This window comes from Perca flavescens, chromosome 3, assembly GCF_004354835.1.
Source record: "Perca flavescens isolate YP-PL-M2 chromosome 3, PFLA_1.0, whole genome shotgun sequence".
Classification (NCBI taxonomy): domain Eukaryota; kingdom Metazoa; phylum Chordata; class Actinopteri; order Perciformes; family Percidae; genus Perca; species Perca flavescens.
Window position 1 is genome coordinate 25,889,371 of NC_041333.1, and position 14,707 is coordinate 25,904,077.

The following is a 14,707-nucleotide window of genomic DNA, read 5'->3' on the forward strand; positions in this document are numbered from 1 at the left end:
TAGGGTAAAGTCTAAAAGAAAAGTATAGCAGAACTTATTCTTTCTCTGCTTTCCTTATCATTGTGCACCCTAGGAGGGTCCCAAAACCCCTAGGTTTGTTTGGCATCGTGTTTATTACACAGACATCAAATTCAATAATGTGCATGGACCCTTGCAAATGTCGAGGATCAATTCATATGTTGCGTTTTCATTATTTAGGTCAAATTAATTGTCTAGGATTTACTAAATGCATATGAATGTCATACAGTGGTACAAACTTCAACAGATTTAGTGGCTCTTTAGAAAAGCACACACATCTTTGTGGTCTGTGACAAGTTCAGCTGATCTTTTGTTTGTCTGAAAAACAAAACCTCTGTGCTGAGCTGCAGTACGCTGACACAGTGCCTTGGTGCCTATTGTCACGGCAGCACGACAAGCCAGAGGGCATTTGGAGCATTAATACGTCAATATCACTGTTGTCAGATGAAAAATGTGCTACAACCCCTCTGGAAATCCATAAGTTAAGAAAACACTTATACGCTCTTACATTTACTCCAGAAACCTTCATGTAAAAAAAACAAAAAAGAAAAAAAAAGAAAAAGAAAAAAGAGCAGTACGGGCTTATTGTTGAAGCAAAGTGAATTAGCTGCTTGGATAGCTTGATCCTCCAGAGGATCCATCTGGGGAAGGTCAAATTACATTTGTTTGATAGTTGTTCAAGCAAGATCAGAGCACTTAGTAAAGACACCCTGGTTCTGCTTGCCTGAAATAATTATACACAGTTCAAAGCTTCCCTCTACCTTGAAGTAATTACATCTCAGAGCAGGACCACTGCAGAGAAGTGAGTGATTACCTTTGGATATCTTTCGCTCACATGTCCCACACTGCCATTATGCAAACAGCATGCATAAATTAAATCCTCTTTCCGCTATTGGTGTGCTTTGAAAAACAACACAAGAAAAGTAAGTAGCTAATGTCACTTTTTATTCAGTAAAAGTTGAGGCAAGAATCAAATCTTGTTTAAGCTTGTTCAAACTTGCACAAATGTGAGCTGCTGTTTGTTTGGTAGCGATTACACCACATGTGCAAATACTGTTTTTTTCAGATTTCAGATGACTGAAAACATGGCTCCCTCACTCAAGGCCTCTATTGACCCAGTGTCAACTTTATCCACCTGAAAAGGGTCTCTTGTTCTCCTGATTACTGCCCCTCTTCCTATGACTGTACTGTATTTATGTGATGACATTACTTCAAACAACAAGATGTCATGAGGAGATCAAACACATAGTTTCTACAGTCATTGCTCTGTGGGTGTATTTGAACACGTCTGTTGTTTTACTTTCATGAGAAATGAACGTCCTGCCAGAGTACAGTCAACAGTTAGACGAGCACATTACAACTTCATGTCATTGCAGGGGTTTTCAGTGTCTGACAAAAAACTGTCAAGAACTCTATTGATTCCAGCTCTGAGAGAAACTTGTTCATCTCCACTAGCTGTAAAAGATCATTAGAGGTACTCTTACAAATCGTCTTTCATGATGTTGTGGTGTTTTCTCCAAACAGAGCAGTAGACACACCATTGTTGTCACCTAGCTAGTCTGTAATATACTGTGCCGTTTGCATGTGAACACATTTGCACTGCATTTCCAACACACCTTTGCATGTCCCAGACTAGACAGAGAGACATTGTTAGGTGAAAACTAAGTAGACATGGAAGTAAATAGACATGTGAGCTGGTCTGATTCAGCGTAGCTTTCCGATTGAGTTCTCGTCTACTGAAATTTCATAATTCAAAACCGGCAATCTATGTTCAGACATGAAAAGCTACAATTGTTGGACCAAAGTGGGAAAGAAATCGCCCACTTTTGATCTGTAACCCGATTTATTGTGCTGTTGCATTCCCTGAATGTCTTTGCAATTTTACTGCAGTTGTTGTAGTGAGCCTTTATTTCAGCGCTACAGAATGCTGCTGGGACAGTTTTTGATGGATAGCTGGTGCCTTGGGTGTCATGCCAGCGCTTCAGGGGATGGACAACAACGCACACACATCTGGAAATGTTTTCTGCAATTGTCTGTTAAGGGCTTTCAGGCAGCCTCCAACAAACTTGCATTCAAAACACACAGAAGCATAAATAGACAACTGGATAGATTTTGGCTACTAAAGATCCTCTATATTCTTAAGCTCAATGTTCAGGATGTAACATGTACAGCTGCGGTGCAAGCTGTGAAAACCCCTTGGCTTAGTCAGCATTTGGCTTTTTCTGGTTCTTTGAGTATAAAAGATGTGTCACAGAAAGAAGGGAATAATGTGTTCTCTGTCTCACCGGACTAAACCACAGGAGATCTGTAAGCTACCATACCCTGGCATGTCTGCCCACTTTAGTGTTTTTTAAGGACCATTCAAGACCACAAGTGTGTGTCTGTGTATCCAGACACTTTTAAGTAAATAAAGCAAGAACGTTTTATACACAACATGTTGCTGAGCTGTAAAAAGTGATCTTGTACGGAGCGACACGCCCTTCTATGAGTCAGTCCCCTGCATAGAGACAAATCACACACTGCCTTGAAAAACAGCATCTCTCAAAAAAATGTTCAATACTGTGTCAACACTAATACTGTAAATACTCGCATGAGTTTGTACTCCTTCGCTGACACACCTAAGAATTGTTTTTGCCGTTTTTACGTCACACAGGACAAACAGCAGTCATCAAACGAGTGTGAGAGGAGTCAATTAATTACCCATATGATTTATATAAAGTTATATATAATTTAGTTACATACATACAAATATAAACTTCTACACCAAGACCGGGCTCATCTGAATTTCAATTAACCAACTTTAAATTCTCAAAAGCAAAACACTAAAAGGCCCAAAGCCTTCGTAACAAATGCCAGTTCAACTGATTTAGCCTGATACACTGGATCGGAAATTGACACAACTCTACTGCACAATTGCTTAAACTGACCGTGTGGGGTCACAATTTCAGCCAAATGGAGAATTGGAGAAGGTAATTTTTGATTGGCTGGCAGAAAACATTCAAAAACCCTAATGTGCAGTCTTGAGGCTGATCATCCTCTTAGGTCCACAGAAATACCACGGGAATGCCAAGGTGACTTCATTGCCTTGTATATGAAAGTTGTCATGTTTTAGTGTCTTGTTCGCCTGGACATTGATTTAACAGCAGGTCAAAATAAACCCCCGGTCAACATGGTCACGGCTTGTTTACTTGTTTGGTAATCTCAAAAACTCACAGATCATTGAGCACCATGTCAAAGGGTGAATTGACCTCATTTGCAAAAGCTGTACACCAAACTTGTGTCATTTTGAAGGTACATTTCCCAAACATAATGGCTGGTGGTCAATGACACAACAACTCAAGTAATTAAATGGTCATTTTGTGGGTGTTACAAGAGATCTTTGTCCTCAACAGTTACACACGTTACTGGTTACTGTAAGTTTCCCACCAAGACCCTGCTGAATAAAAGAATTCAGGTTTTGGGAGACACATATAACAACATGTCTGTATGGTAAAGCTACAGCCTGTAACTTAGTTTAGCATTAAGACTGGAAACCATTGTTTTTACACACATATTATAGATGCATGAATGAATGAATTAAACAAACCAGATACAAGTTAATTAGAGGTTTGGACAGAGCCAGGCTAGCTGTTTCCCTGTTTCCAGTCTTTGTGCTAAGCTTAGCTAAGCTAACCAAATTTAAGCTAAGCTAAGCTAACCAAATTTAAGCTAAGTTAAGCTAACCAAATTTCCCTTTGGGGACAATAAAGTATATCATATCATATCATATCATATCATATCATATAACCAGCTGCTGGCTGTAGCTTCACATTTAACAAACAAACATGACCATCTTCTTCTCTAACTCTCAGTTAGAAAACAAATAAGTACATTACCCAAAATGTCCAACTATCCCTTTAATAGTTTCAATAAAGCATCACATTCAAAGTCAAATAAAACATCTTAGTGGTCAACAGTTCTAAAATATTCTTCAGTGTGGATATTATGAGCAATGCACATAAGGTGTATTATACTGGATGCAATTTAGGCCATGTTTCAAGTGCATTATTTAAAAAAAAGAAACTGGAATAAGTCCAAATAGCTCTTACTATGGTCCCATTGTAGATGAAGTACATAACGTATGAATATTACTTAAAGTTTTGGTTTGATTCAGTAATGGTTCTCTACCAGTTGCGGCTTCATGTTAAGATGTAAAATAAATGTATATGTACTATGTAGAATGCTGTACATTTTGTCATAGTTTTTCTAAAAGGTACAGCATTTATGATATTTCTGTGCTCAGAGCATATGAAGGACACTTTAAACCTTTAAGACATATTCCAAAGGCTCACCTGGGAACAGAGGTAATTGGGTGAAAGGAAGACAAAAAGAAAAAGAGTTTTGCATTATCGAAGCAGATAAGGCACAGCTCTGGCATCAGGATTGTAAGGGCCAGGGTATGGTCTATCAGAACTTGGTTGTGCGATGGTTATTTGGCCATGCTGGAAATCAAAAGTGTTAATAGTGATATTCAACGTAGGTGTGGGGAGAGGGGATTTCGGGAGCCATTCAACCATCCGACAAGCACTTCTGATGGAGTAGACTGGCTCCTTAAGGAGTGGTCCATTTCTACAGTGACTGTTTCACAGCACTATGCCCTCCACATTACAGTTCAGCACCTCGTTGTGTTGGACCTGACCAAGCTGCCGGTGAAACTGACCCTGTTTCTGGCTCCTCCAGCAGTGAATGCTTTGTCCCAGTGTAATACTCTTAATACTGGGCAGGTGGGTCAGCATGTTATTTGGCAAGGACGCTACACCAGAGCCAGACAAATTCAGCTCTTGCAGGGAGTCGAGTCCGCTGAAAACCACAGGGCTCAGAGTCTTGAGCTTGGGGTTGTTTGAGAGATCCAGAACTTGCAGGTTCTGGAGGCCCTTAAAGCTGTTCGGCTCGATCTCCTGAAGCTCATGGAGGCCACTGATGGATAAATAACCCAGATCTTTCAGCTGAGCAAAAGCTCCCTCCTTGATCTGTGTGATGGGGTTACCATCCAGATTGAGGTACCTCAGAGGAAGTCCAGCCAGTCTCGGTATGCTCAACAACCGGTTTGCGGACAGATTTAAGCTTTGAATGTGTAACACTCTGCCGTTCAAAGTTGTGGAGACTAACACAAGCTTGTTATGAGACAGATCCACGCTGACAGGTTGACCATTAATTTTAGGGGCGAACACATCCATGTCGAACTCTTGGAAGCTGTTGTGGCTGAGGTCAACTTCAGCCAGAGGGAGGCTGGAGAAGCAGCTCGGGGAGAGGCTCTCCAGGTTGTTGTGGCTCAGATCCAGAGACTCCAGGTAACGCAGCTTGGACAAAGCATTGGGTGTTACCTGAAAATGTGAAGGCAGGAAAAGATGAACGGACAGAAAAATAAGAAAACATTTAAAAAATTAAGCAGTGTGAAGGGAATATTTTGTTTAGTTGAAGATAGGTTGAAATCAAAATATACAATGACATTTGATTTTTAAATATCTACGTATAAAAAACACCTCACTTCTCTGCCCTCTGAGAACTTTTAAATATTTCTAATGACTCGTCTTGCACTACAATTAGAGCTGGGCAATATATCGATATTATATCGATATTGTGATATGAGACTAGATATCGTCTTAGATTTGGGATATCCTAATATCGTAATATGGCATAAGTGTTGTCTTTTCCTGGATTTAAAGGCTGCATTACGGTAAAGTTATGTCATTTTCTGAACTTACCAGACTGTTGTAACTGTTCTATTATATTTGCTTATCAAAAATCTCATTGTGTTAATATTTTGTGAAAGCACGAATAGTCAACACTACAATATCGTGTATCGATATCGAGGTATTTGGTCAAAAATATTGTGATATTTGATTTTGTCCATATTGCCCAGCACTAACTACAATATAAACAAACGTATCCAATCAAACGTGATTTGGGGTGACAAGCCAACCTTTTACTGTATATTATCAAAGAAATTTCACTTGACCGCAATATCATAGCCCTGAGCTGCGTATGTTCAAATATGAGTTAGCAGCCTTTGTTTACATTTACAAAATTGCGCAGTTATGGTCTCATTTATTAACTTTTCATGATAAATTTATTTTATTGTTTATCTGTAAAATGCTAAAACATGAACATAACAAGTAGAGAAGACTCCTTCACCCGCAATAGCTGCTTCTTTTTTTTACCATTGTAAACATTACGACAAGGTATTACCACCTTATAAAGCTGATATTAGGAGTGTCACAATTCTCCAAATCCTCGATTCGATTACATTTTCGATTCAAAAGGTCACGGTTCGATTCTCGATTTTTTCTTTTTTCTTTAAAAAGCACTATTTTTAGACAATATTGTATGACTTTTATGCAATATACTATCTGACCTTTGTTCGCCATGTACCACAGTGACACTATATTGTCAAATTTAAAACATTTATTAACAAATAATTTAACAATAACTTATATTTATAACCTGCCATCTAGTTTCTCTTTTGTAACTGCAGTCTTCTTCACAGAAGATGACATTCAAGTTCACAACAAAATAAACAAAAAACAATAAAACAGCCACGTCCATAGTCTTCTCTGAACAATTAAGTGTCTTTACAAACTATTTCCGAACAGGTGAACATACCACACAGATTAACGGCCATGTTAGTCGTGCTGCCAGTGGAAGAATATGGTACACGGACATAGTAGAGCTTGCAAACTGTGGCTTTTTTGTCGACAACGCAAATGTTGTCAATATTAAGTCACAATCTGACACCTTTAGCTGATATGGCAACCTATAACACATCCAGCAGTACAGAAACAACATTATCGTTAATTTTGAGTTAACAAATGTAACAAACTCTGTTTTGGTCTCCACCAACTCCTGAGAAAAACACCTGGTTTTAGGTGCTAAGTCCTCCACTATGGAGGTGCTAGCTGTGTCTGTTTGCCATTTGGTGCTGGTTAATTATATTCAGTTGGGTTTTACACTTTCTTTTCCCTGAAAACAGCCAATGTTACACTTTTGATTAGCCAACATTAGCCACAAGTTGTGACCAAATATGTAACACTGTAGCACCAAAACCCCATGTGAATGTGTTGAATTATGGATGGACATATTGTATTGTTTATACATTTTAATTTGTATGAATAAGAATGTGTAACTTTTTTTCATTCAAAAGGTTACATGACCTTATTATAGACCAAAAGGTCTACACTTGAGCTCCTCTAACGACTGACCTTTGTTATAAGGTTGCTGCTGAGGTCCAAGCTTACGAGCGTGGTGTAGCCCGGACCAGCTAACATGGTGTCACTGAGCGGGCCCATGGCGTTGGAGGACAGGTCTAGGTGGGCGGTGTCCAGTGGGATGGGGATGGGCATGGTAGTGGCGGGTCCCAACCCTCGGCAGTCCACCCTGGTCAGGCTGAAGCTGTCAAACAGGCCAAAGCTTTCCACCTCACAGCGACAACCATTGTGGCAGTTCTTGACAGCGTTGGACTGGACTGAGGTCAGCAGCGACAGGCCAAGCCACAGAAGGAGTGCCATTATGCTCTGGAAAAGAGTAAAAACTAATATTGACATTTGAAACACTTTTAACATGCAACTCCTATTGAGGTCAGAAAGGTTTTCTATTCAAAGTGTTCCATTCAACAATGATTAAATCAGCCTTGAAGCGATCACTGTCTGAGAAAAATGCACAACCTCAATCACCAGATTAGATCAGTACATCTTTTCCAAACTCCTTCACAGAATACCTTGTTTGCGGTTTTAGAAATTAGAGAAGCTGTCCCTGCTCAAATGACATCTTCAAGGTATTTGTTAAGTTTTGTGAAAAGACTTTAAGCTTTTATTTGGCGCAACTTGAGTAGCCCCAATTTCCCTCCCTCTTGGCTTCCCAACGGATGTGACCTAATTTCTTTGATCAAAGAGTTTATTTGCACTTTCTTAGTTTACTCACTAGAATGAGTATGCATGGTTGTAAAATGAATGGCTGTAAATCAAGGCCCTTAAAATATCTCTGACCTATCTTAAAATAAGGAAAAATGAGCACTGAGGGCATCCTCTGAGCCTCAGAGCATTAAGAGAAAAAAAAAAAAAAAAAAAAACTTCTCATTCTGATACTTATACTGCCATATAGTCTTATACTGTAATCACACTATAGATAATTATAAGATTAATTTAAAAACATCAGAAGTGAGTAAAATGCACATATATAATAGGTGCATAAAAATGTCCGTAAAATCCACTACAAAGATATTATTTCAAACCAGACTATAACCTATCATACCTTTTTTTCATGCGTTCCCGTAGCTGTTGCTGTTGTCCGCCTATGTGTAAATGAGAGCTGAATAGAGCTCACCCCGTTCAACTTAAGCTACATGTACTGCACGCACAACACTGAAATAAGTGTGAAAATTGGACAGAGGTTAAGTGTTGTGTAAGAGGTAAAAATGAACAGTCATGGTCTAGTGGCCCGGGCATGAAACAGCAAAGCATGTGTTAAAGATACAATCCAGAGTTGTACAGCGTATGTTTCTGAATGCAGTAAACAGGACATGACTGAGCACTTTTGTTCAAAGTTCACCAAAAATGCTCAAAACTTAAGGAAAGGGAGGGTAACTATTTTTTCATGAGCAAACCCAGCCTCTCTAAGAAATACATGTCGGCATGTTCTTGCAAGAAAAAGTAAAATAATAATACTCTCTAATCCTTAAACTGACATTAGTTTTAAATTCTGACTCTTTTTGGGGTAGGGAGTGAAAATCAACTAAGGGACTAATGTTACGGCTGTTATTGGGTATATCTAACAGGGGTTACATTTATTTATCTTGGCTTATGTAAGGGGATGAGGTTACTGTACAGTACATAGCTGCATAGTACTTGTGGGTCAGCATAGGCTGATTACCATGGCTCAAATTCTATTTAGACAGAGCTGATAACCTCTGTGCAGTGTTTCTTTTGTTTTGACCCCTGAACTCCCTGACTACTACTGGCTGCTTGTAACGCTGAGTTCATAATGTTACTGAATAATTTTTGTCTAGTGATTCACATACTCAGTGACTTGCATTTGAAGACCTGAGTCCTTCCAGCTGCAAGTTTTGACCAAACAGGAATGGGCAAGTTTTATGACTATTAAACTGAGCACACAGAGTACACAAATTTCTGGTTGAGCTTTTTACAAGGTAAATAATCCACCGATGGAACAACAAGCCAGAAGTTAAAGGACAGAGGTGAAAACATGATTCATGAATTCTCTATATTTCAATGCAAGATGTGGCATGCATTGTTTTTTGGAAATGTACACTTACAGTTTCTATAGCAACTGCTAAACTCTTATTTTGTGTGTGTGTATCACATTATTAGCTGCCATAAAAAAAAAAAAGATAATACGGTCCTTCTCCGCCCTCTCTGTAAATATAAGTTTTTTCACCTCAAGCAAACTACAGGCCTCAAAGAGATCAGCCACAAAGAAGCCATATGCAGACTAAACATGGGGGAACTGCCATTAAAACCAAGTGCTTAGACATGTTTTCTACCACACTGGTCTTCAGCTGCTCGCCACCTCTTGTGTGGTTTTGTAGCCACTTTCATCGGTCCCTCCTTCCTTTCCTGCATCCTTTGCTCCATCTGTTGCTTCAGCAACAGGTGTTCCCCTCCACCTCTCACCAATAAATCTCAACTAACAGCAAACTGCTGCCTGCCCTGCCTTCAAATCAGACACATTCTAACTACTGCAATTACTCAAAGGCAACGGCAGTTAGAGTTGTGAACCCCCTGAGTGGACAATTGGCAAAGGCCTGTGAAATTACACCTCAACACCTTCTCACTTTCAGAAGTCTATTCACACCTTTTTTATCCTGTTTATCTTGCTCTCTGGTAATCAAAAACTACACATTTAAAGCTAAAGACAGAGTGAACATACCAAACATGATATATGTTCTCACATTCAACAGATTTATTTGCATCTATGTCAAACATCATTAATTTGTTCAACATCATCCAGTGCTATGATGTATGATTCATGTCACTGAGACTGCTCTGTTCTAACTGACTCTTTATGTTGAAAGCTGAAAACTGTAATTAAAATATGGATGCCACACTTATCTCTTTTAAGCCAAATTAATGCACAGTGAGGAGGACAAAGTGAGTTTAAATTCAATTGATGGTACTCAAGTGCTTTAAAACAATTAGGCAGCACTGGGACGCCTACGGTTACATTAATAAACACATTCACAAGCAAGGAGACTGCCAAATTCATCAACGTAACTTACCAGAGGAGGACAAAATGGCTCAAAACTTCCAGTCTATGTTTACTCAAGTACTCTTTTGAGGTAATACTTTTTTAATTTATCTGATGGCTTTAGTTAGAAGGTTTTTTTGTAGATTAATAGTTTACATAAACAATCTATGATAACAAATATGATGGATTGTAAACTACCCAAGAGTAGTGAAAGTGAATTTCCCCATTGTGGGATGAATAAAGTATTATCTAATCTAACACTACACTACAACATGACAGATAACAATCCATCAGTAATAATAATTCAATAATATAACATATAATAATATGCAGATATATAACACAGACAGGGGCCACTCTACTGCATATAAACTTTTGAAAGTTAAAGCTGTAATCTCAAAGATTTTAATTTAAATAAATGCCTGTTAAATCACTATCCATCCCTTGCGGAGGTAACACAATGGAAATTGAGCCTATCTGGTCCACTGATGAAAGTATATTACAATATTTGCAGTGTTATGAACTGGGTTTGTGGCATAACATCTCCCAGAAATAATGCAGTTTCTTGCATTGTATACACACACAAAATACTAAAACAAAATTCGAAAACTTGAAACTCATGTTGATGTATCAACAAAACTCCAGACCACAGAAATAATATGAGATTCATTTTGTTTTTCTACTGCTATTTCTAGACTGCTTAACTCTGAGCACAATTCCATTGTTTTCACTCAAACATACATTCACCAATAAACCAGGACTGAAATTTTGCCGCTTTACCTACATGTTGCTGTTCGTATTTATATTTTGATAAATATTTCATATATTTTATTTTTTCCCATTGCAGTATTTACTTCAGTAAAATACTTATTCAACCAACATTTTTAACTGGCCTGTGCCAGTTTTTCATTTTCATCACGGTTTCCAGCAGCTTTTCCCCTCTGCATTAGGCTACCACAGTGAACCACTTCCATGCCCAGGGAAGTTAACATAGGCGGGTATACACTCACTGGATGGGCACCTCCGCAGATCAAATTTCTTGCAGTCGTACGTGGCAAACAACGGAGAGAGCTGAGGACTCCACCGCAGCTTTTTCGGATAAAATACCAAAACAAATATCACAGGTGTAACGTTATCTCCAATTGTAGGCTACCACCTCTAACGTCAACCCCGCCCATTTAAGCTGTCAATCAAAGTTTCACATGTCACCTCTGCGGGCATCATTCACATAAGTTTGCACACTCCATCAAGTTTTTTTCTCCGTCTTAATAAAATGTGGTAACGACACACGAGAGTCTGGTTAGTTCAGACGGGACACCAGGGGCGGTTTCTTAAACACAGAGGCAAACGTGAAATCCGATCTGACCACAGCGGTCCGCTGGTCTGCTGCCTTTCTGTGTCGGAAACTATTTGCTGATTGACGAAGGTTTAACAGACACTTTCTGACGAACAGAAACGGAGTAACTTTAGAAGAATAGAAAACGGTCTTACTTTCGGAACTTCTCGCCAGCCGATGTCCCGAGTAAATTACTTTGGTGCCTTTCATCCAGACAGTCAGCTTTTTGGCCGTTTTTCACTTCACCGCTCCCATTTTCCAGACCCCCGCAGCGCAGCGCTCCCGTGTCCTGGTGGTTAGTCTGCCTGCTGGTCTACATGAGCTCTGCGGATCCTTCTGCGTGTCTGCTCCGCCACAATAAACTGTCAGTAGCTGGAAACACTGGGTCACACTGGTCTGTTCTCATCCCATAAAGTCTTGCCTTGCCTTGCATGTCGGGCTTCGGCTCGTTTTACCAACGTCAAGCCGTCCAGCGTACAAAATAAGAGCATTTCCTGTCAATACTTTCCAAAACAAAATGTTTGAAATGCAACTTGGTTATGGTTATACTCTTTGTTTTGGCGAATGTTTGCGATGAATAGTCTATATCCTTTTGCTATAGCGATAAATGTTGTGATTTAGGTCAGTTAACTAGGGTTTTCATTGTTTGCTACTGTTGTCATGGTGCTTTTAATGCAGGTCAGGATGTGGAATGAATCACTCGAGCTGCTAGCTAGCTAAGTAGCTAACGTTAACGTTAGCCTAGCTAAAATATCCTACAGCTTTACATCACGTGTAAGTTGAATATTCATATTTTAATTTTAGGCACTCACATACAAACAGAAACTGTCTCAACAAATATTGTTTCACATGAAGGCAATATTTCTGTACGCTTTTATTTTTTAAGGCCAACACGTGTAACTTCCGATCTCGGACTACTGTTTTAGGTAGTTTTGACGGTGCTTGTCGGCGCTCTCTCTAGTGGAGACGCGACAAACAAACCCACATGAAAAGGAAAGCTTAAACAGCGTTGCGCAACAAGGCGGCGGTTTGTTTCATTTGGCCCGAAGTTCACATTTTGATGAAACTGATTAAAAAGATGTGAGAGGAAACCCAGGCTTTTCCTGTTCCTGCCTACTCAGCATAGCATAGGCCTATCTGTCCTGGTTCTCCAGCCTACAAAAGTGAGCATATGCTATGTAGCCTAGTAGCAAACCTTTCAAAGACTCCAGGTTTATGTAAAGTAATTTGATAGTATATTCATATAGTTTCATTAAGTAACAGGTCATTATAAAGAGTAAAAATAGTTTGAAATTCAGAAAATCATTTCCAAACTCTATTCTAGGCAGGACTATCTGGAGAGTCAAACACAACCTATAACAGGACAATGTATGCATAATGCATTTATTGTCACAGGCCAGCAAATCCGTGGAGACATTCGGCTACACCCTGTTACATATTGTAACAAGTTCTAAAGGGCCAGAAACACAGAGGTCAAGTATGAGGAATTATGGTGAACATCTGTTGCTGCTCACGCAACACTGAGGGGCCTCTGCTTTTCATCTGCACCCTCAGCCACATCTTTCCTCATGAGAGCATGACAGGACACACCCAGTGCAGTATTACATAGGCCTACAAATAAACTCAAACTTGCCCTCATAGTTTTGCCAAAATATAAAAGAAAGAAATGATTGCGACATGATTGTGTTCTCTCAAAAAAATATACATGTCATAAGCTGTGATGGAAAGGGGAACCCATTTTAACTATATAATTTGGTGTTACACATGTAGCTACTTGTATACACACATAAACACACACCTCTTGCATGTTGTAGTGTCTTGGATTCTTCAAGACTATAAAGATAAGATAGAGGTGCAGGCAGACAGAATGCAGGGGCACATTATCAGTAAAAGAAAAGAACAAAAGAATTCCTCAGAACCTGTGAAAGAAAAACATAATAAATGATGTTGAATATCTTAATATCCTAAATATCAATGACCAAATTAAACATGTCTTATCATATAGTATACAGACATTAGCATATCACTTCCATTCACTTAATTTTTTTATTTTATTGTTTTCATTGTTGCTTTAGTCACAGCACACTGATCCCATCATGTGTTGATTAAGCTAAAGTGAAATGAGAGTGTTAATAGTGAAGTACTGTTTTGCAGCAAGTTAATTTTTTAAATAACGACCATATACTGTAATAGATGGTTTCTTGTGTTGACTTCGGGTGACATTGACCTGTTTTCAATTTTTGTTTTTATATTAGAAAATATGGGAAGTAGAAATAAGCGCTGAAAATGTGTAGAAGAAACATTTAACAATTTAAAACGTTGGAAAAAGTAAAAACAAACTGTGAGAAAAGGCGTCAAAAACATAAAAAAAAAACAGTGTTTTTTTCAAGGTTGACGGGAAGACAACACAAGGGTTAAGAAAGTTACAAAAAATGTCATCTCAACTCTTCTTAACTTATTTGTGCTCCTGTGTTAAGGAAGAGTGTTATGGGCAATATCCCTATTTCATCTACGTTAAAAGGAGGGGTTATTCCATTTTTAGTCAATTTTAAGATTAGATATGTAGAGATCCACTACCTTCATCCCACTGCAAAATAAGCTACAGTAAGACCTTTCCACTAGATGGAGCCAGAACTAAATACATCCTCAAATAGATGTCTGCAGTTGCACAGTGAAAGCCTATAAAGCAATTGAGATAAACTAACTCACTTTTAAACACATGAGAGCTTTCGTTAAAAGTAGCAGAAGATAAAAACTGTTGGCAGACACAAGAGGTTAGCGCAGGTGCCATATTATCTTAGTTAATAGCATCACAGCATTCAGTATAATTTATGACTTGCACAGTAGTTGTGAGCACCAAGTATTTTAGTTAGCTCTTCACAAACCTTTATGTAAATTATATTCAGGATAGGCCTGAGATACAGGTCTACTGATCATCAAATCATTTTGATGTTGTCTCAAAAGTAACCAATGTCATTTAAAGTCTATCTGAGCCATAATTACTTGTATTCACATTTTTGTTGAAAACTGCCTTGATAAGCATAATAGTCACTTAATTAATTAAAGAATCAATTTTTATCTTATTTTGTTAGTAAAAGGATGGATCCCATATAC

General features: G+C 38.7%; 1 protein-coding gene across 2 annotated transcripts; it reads right to left on the reverse strand.

Annotated features, from left to right (window-relative positions):
* Positions 1 to 3,899: 3,899 nt before the first annotated feature.
* tsku (tsukushi small leucine rich proteoglycan homolog (Xenopus laevis)) lies at positions 3,900 to 12,244 on the reverse strand. Of its 2 annotated transcripts, none has more exons than XM_028573408.1 (3): positions 11,749 to 12,244; positions 7,257 to 7,568; positions 3,900 to 5,381 (listed from the first exon to the last, which is right to left on the reverse strand). In XM_028573408.1, exons 2-3 carry the CDS (start codon positions 7,560 to 7,562, stop codon positions 4,641 to 4,643), a joined length of 1,047 nt encoding a protein of 348 aa, XP_028429209.1. In that variant the 5' UTR covers positions 7,563 to 7,568; positions 11,749 to 12,244; the 3' UTR covers positions 3,900 to 4,640. The 2 variants fall into 2 exon arrangements, with proteins under 2 accessions (XP_028429209.1, XP_028429210.1); XM_028573409.1 differs by lacking the exon at positions 11,749 to 12,244 and adding an exon at positions 11,268 to 11,556.
* Positions 12,245 to 14,707: the final 2,463 nt, after the last annotated feature.

What these genes read in the sequence shown, in the direction of transcription:
- tsku (XM_028573408.1), bottom strand. Translation starts at nt 7,562, where the DNA reads ATGGCACTCCTTCTGTGGCTTGGCCTGTCGCTGCTGACCTCAGTCCAG. An exon ending in GCAGCAACCTTATAACAAAG is followed by an intron (nt 5,382 to 7,256) that starts GTCAGTCGTTAG and finishes TCACATTTTCAG; the next exon opens with GTAACACCCAATGCTTTGTC.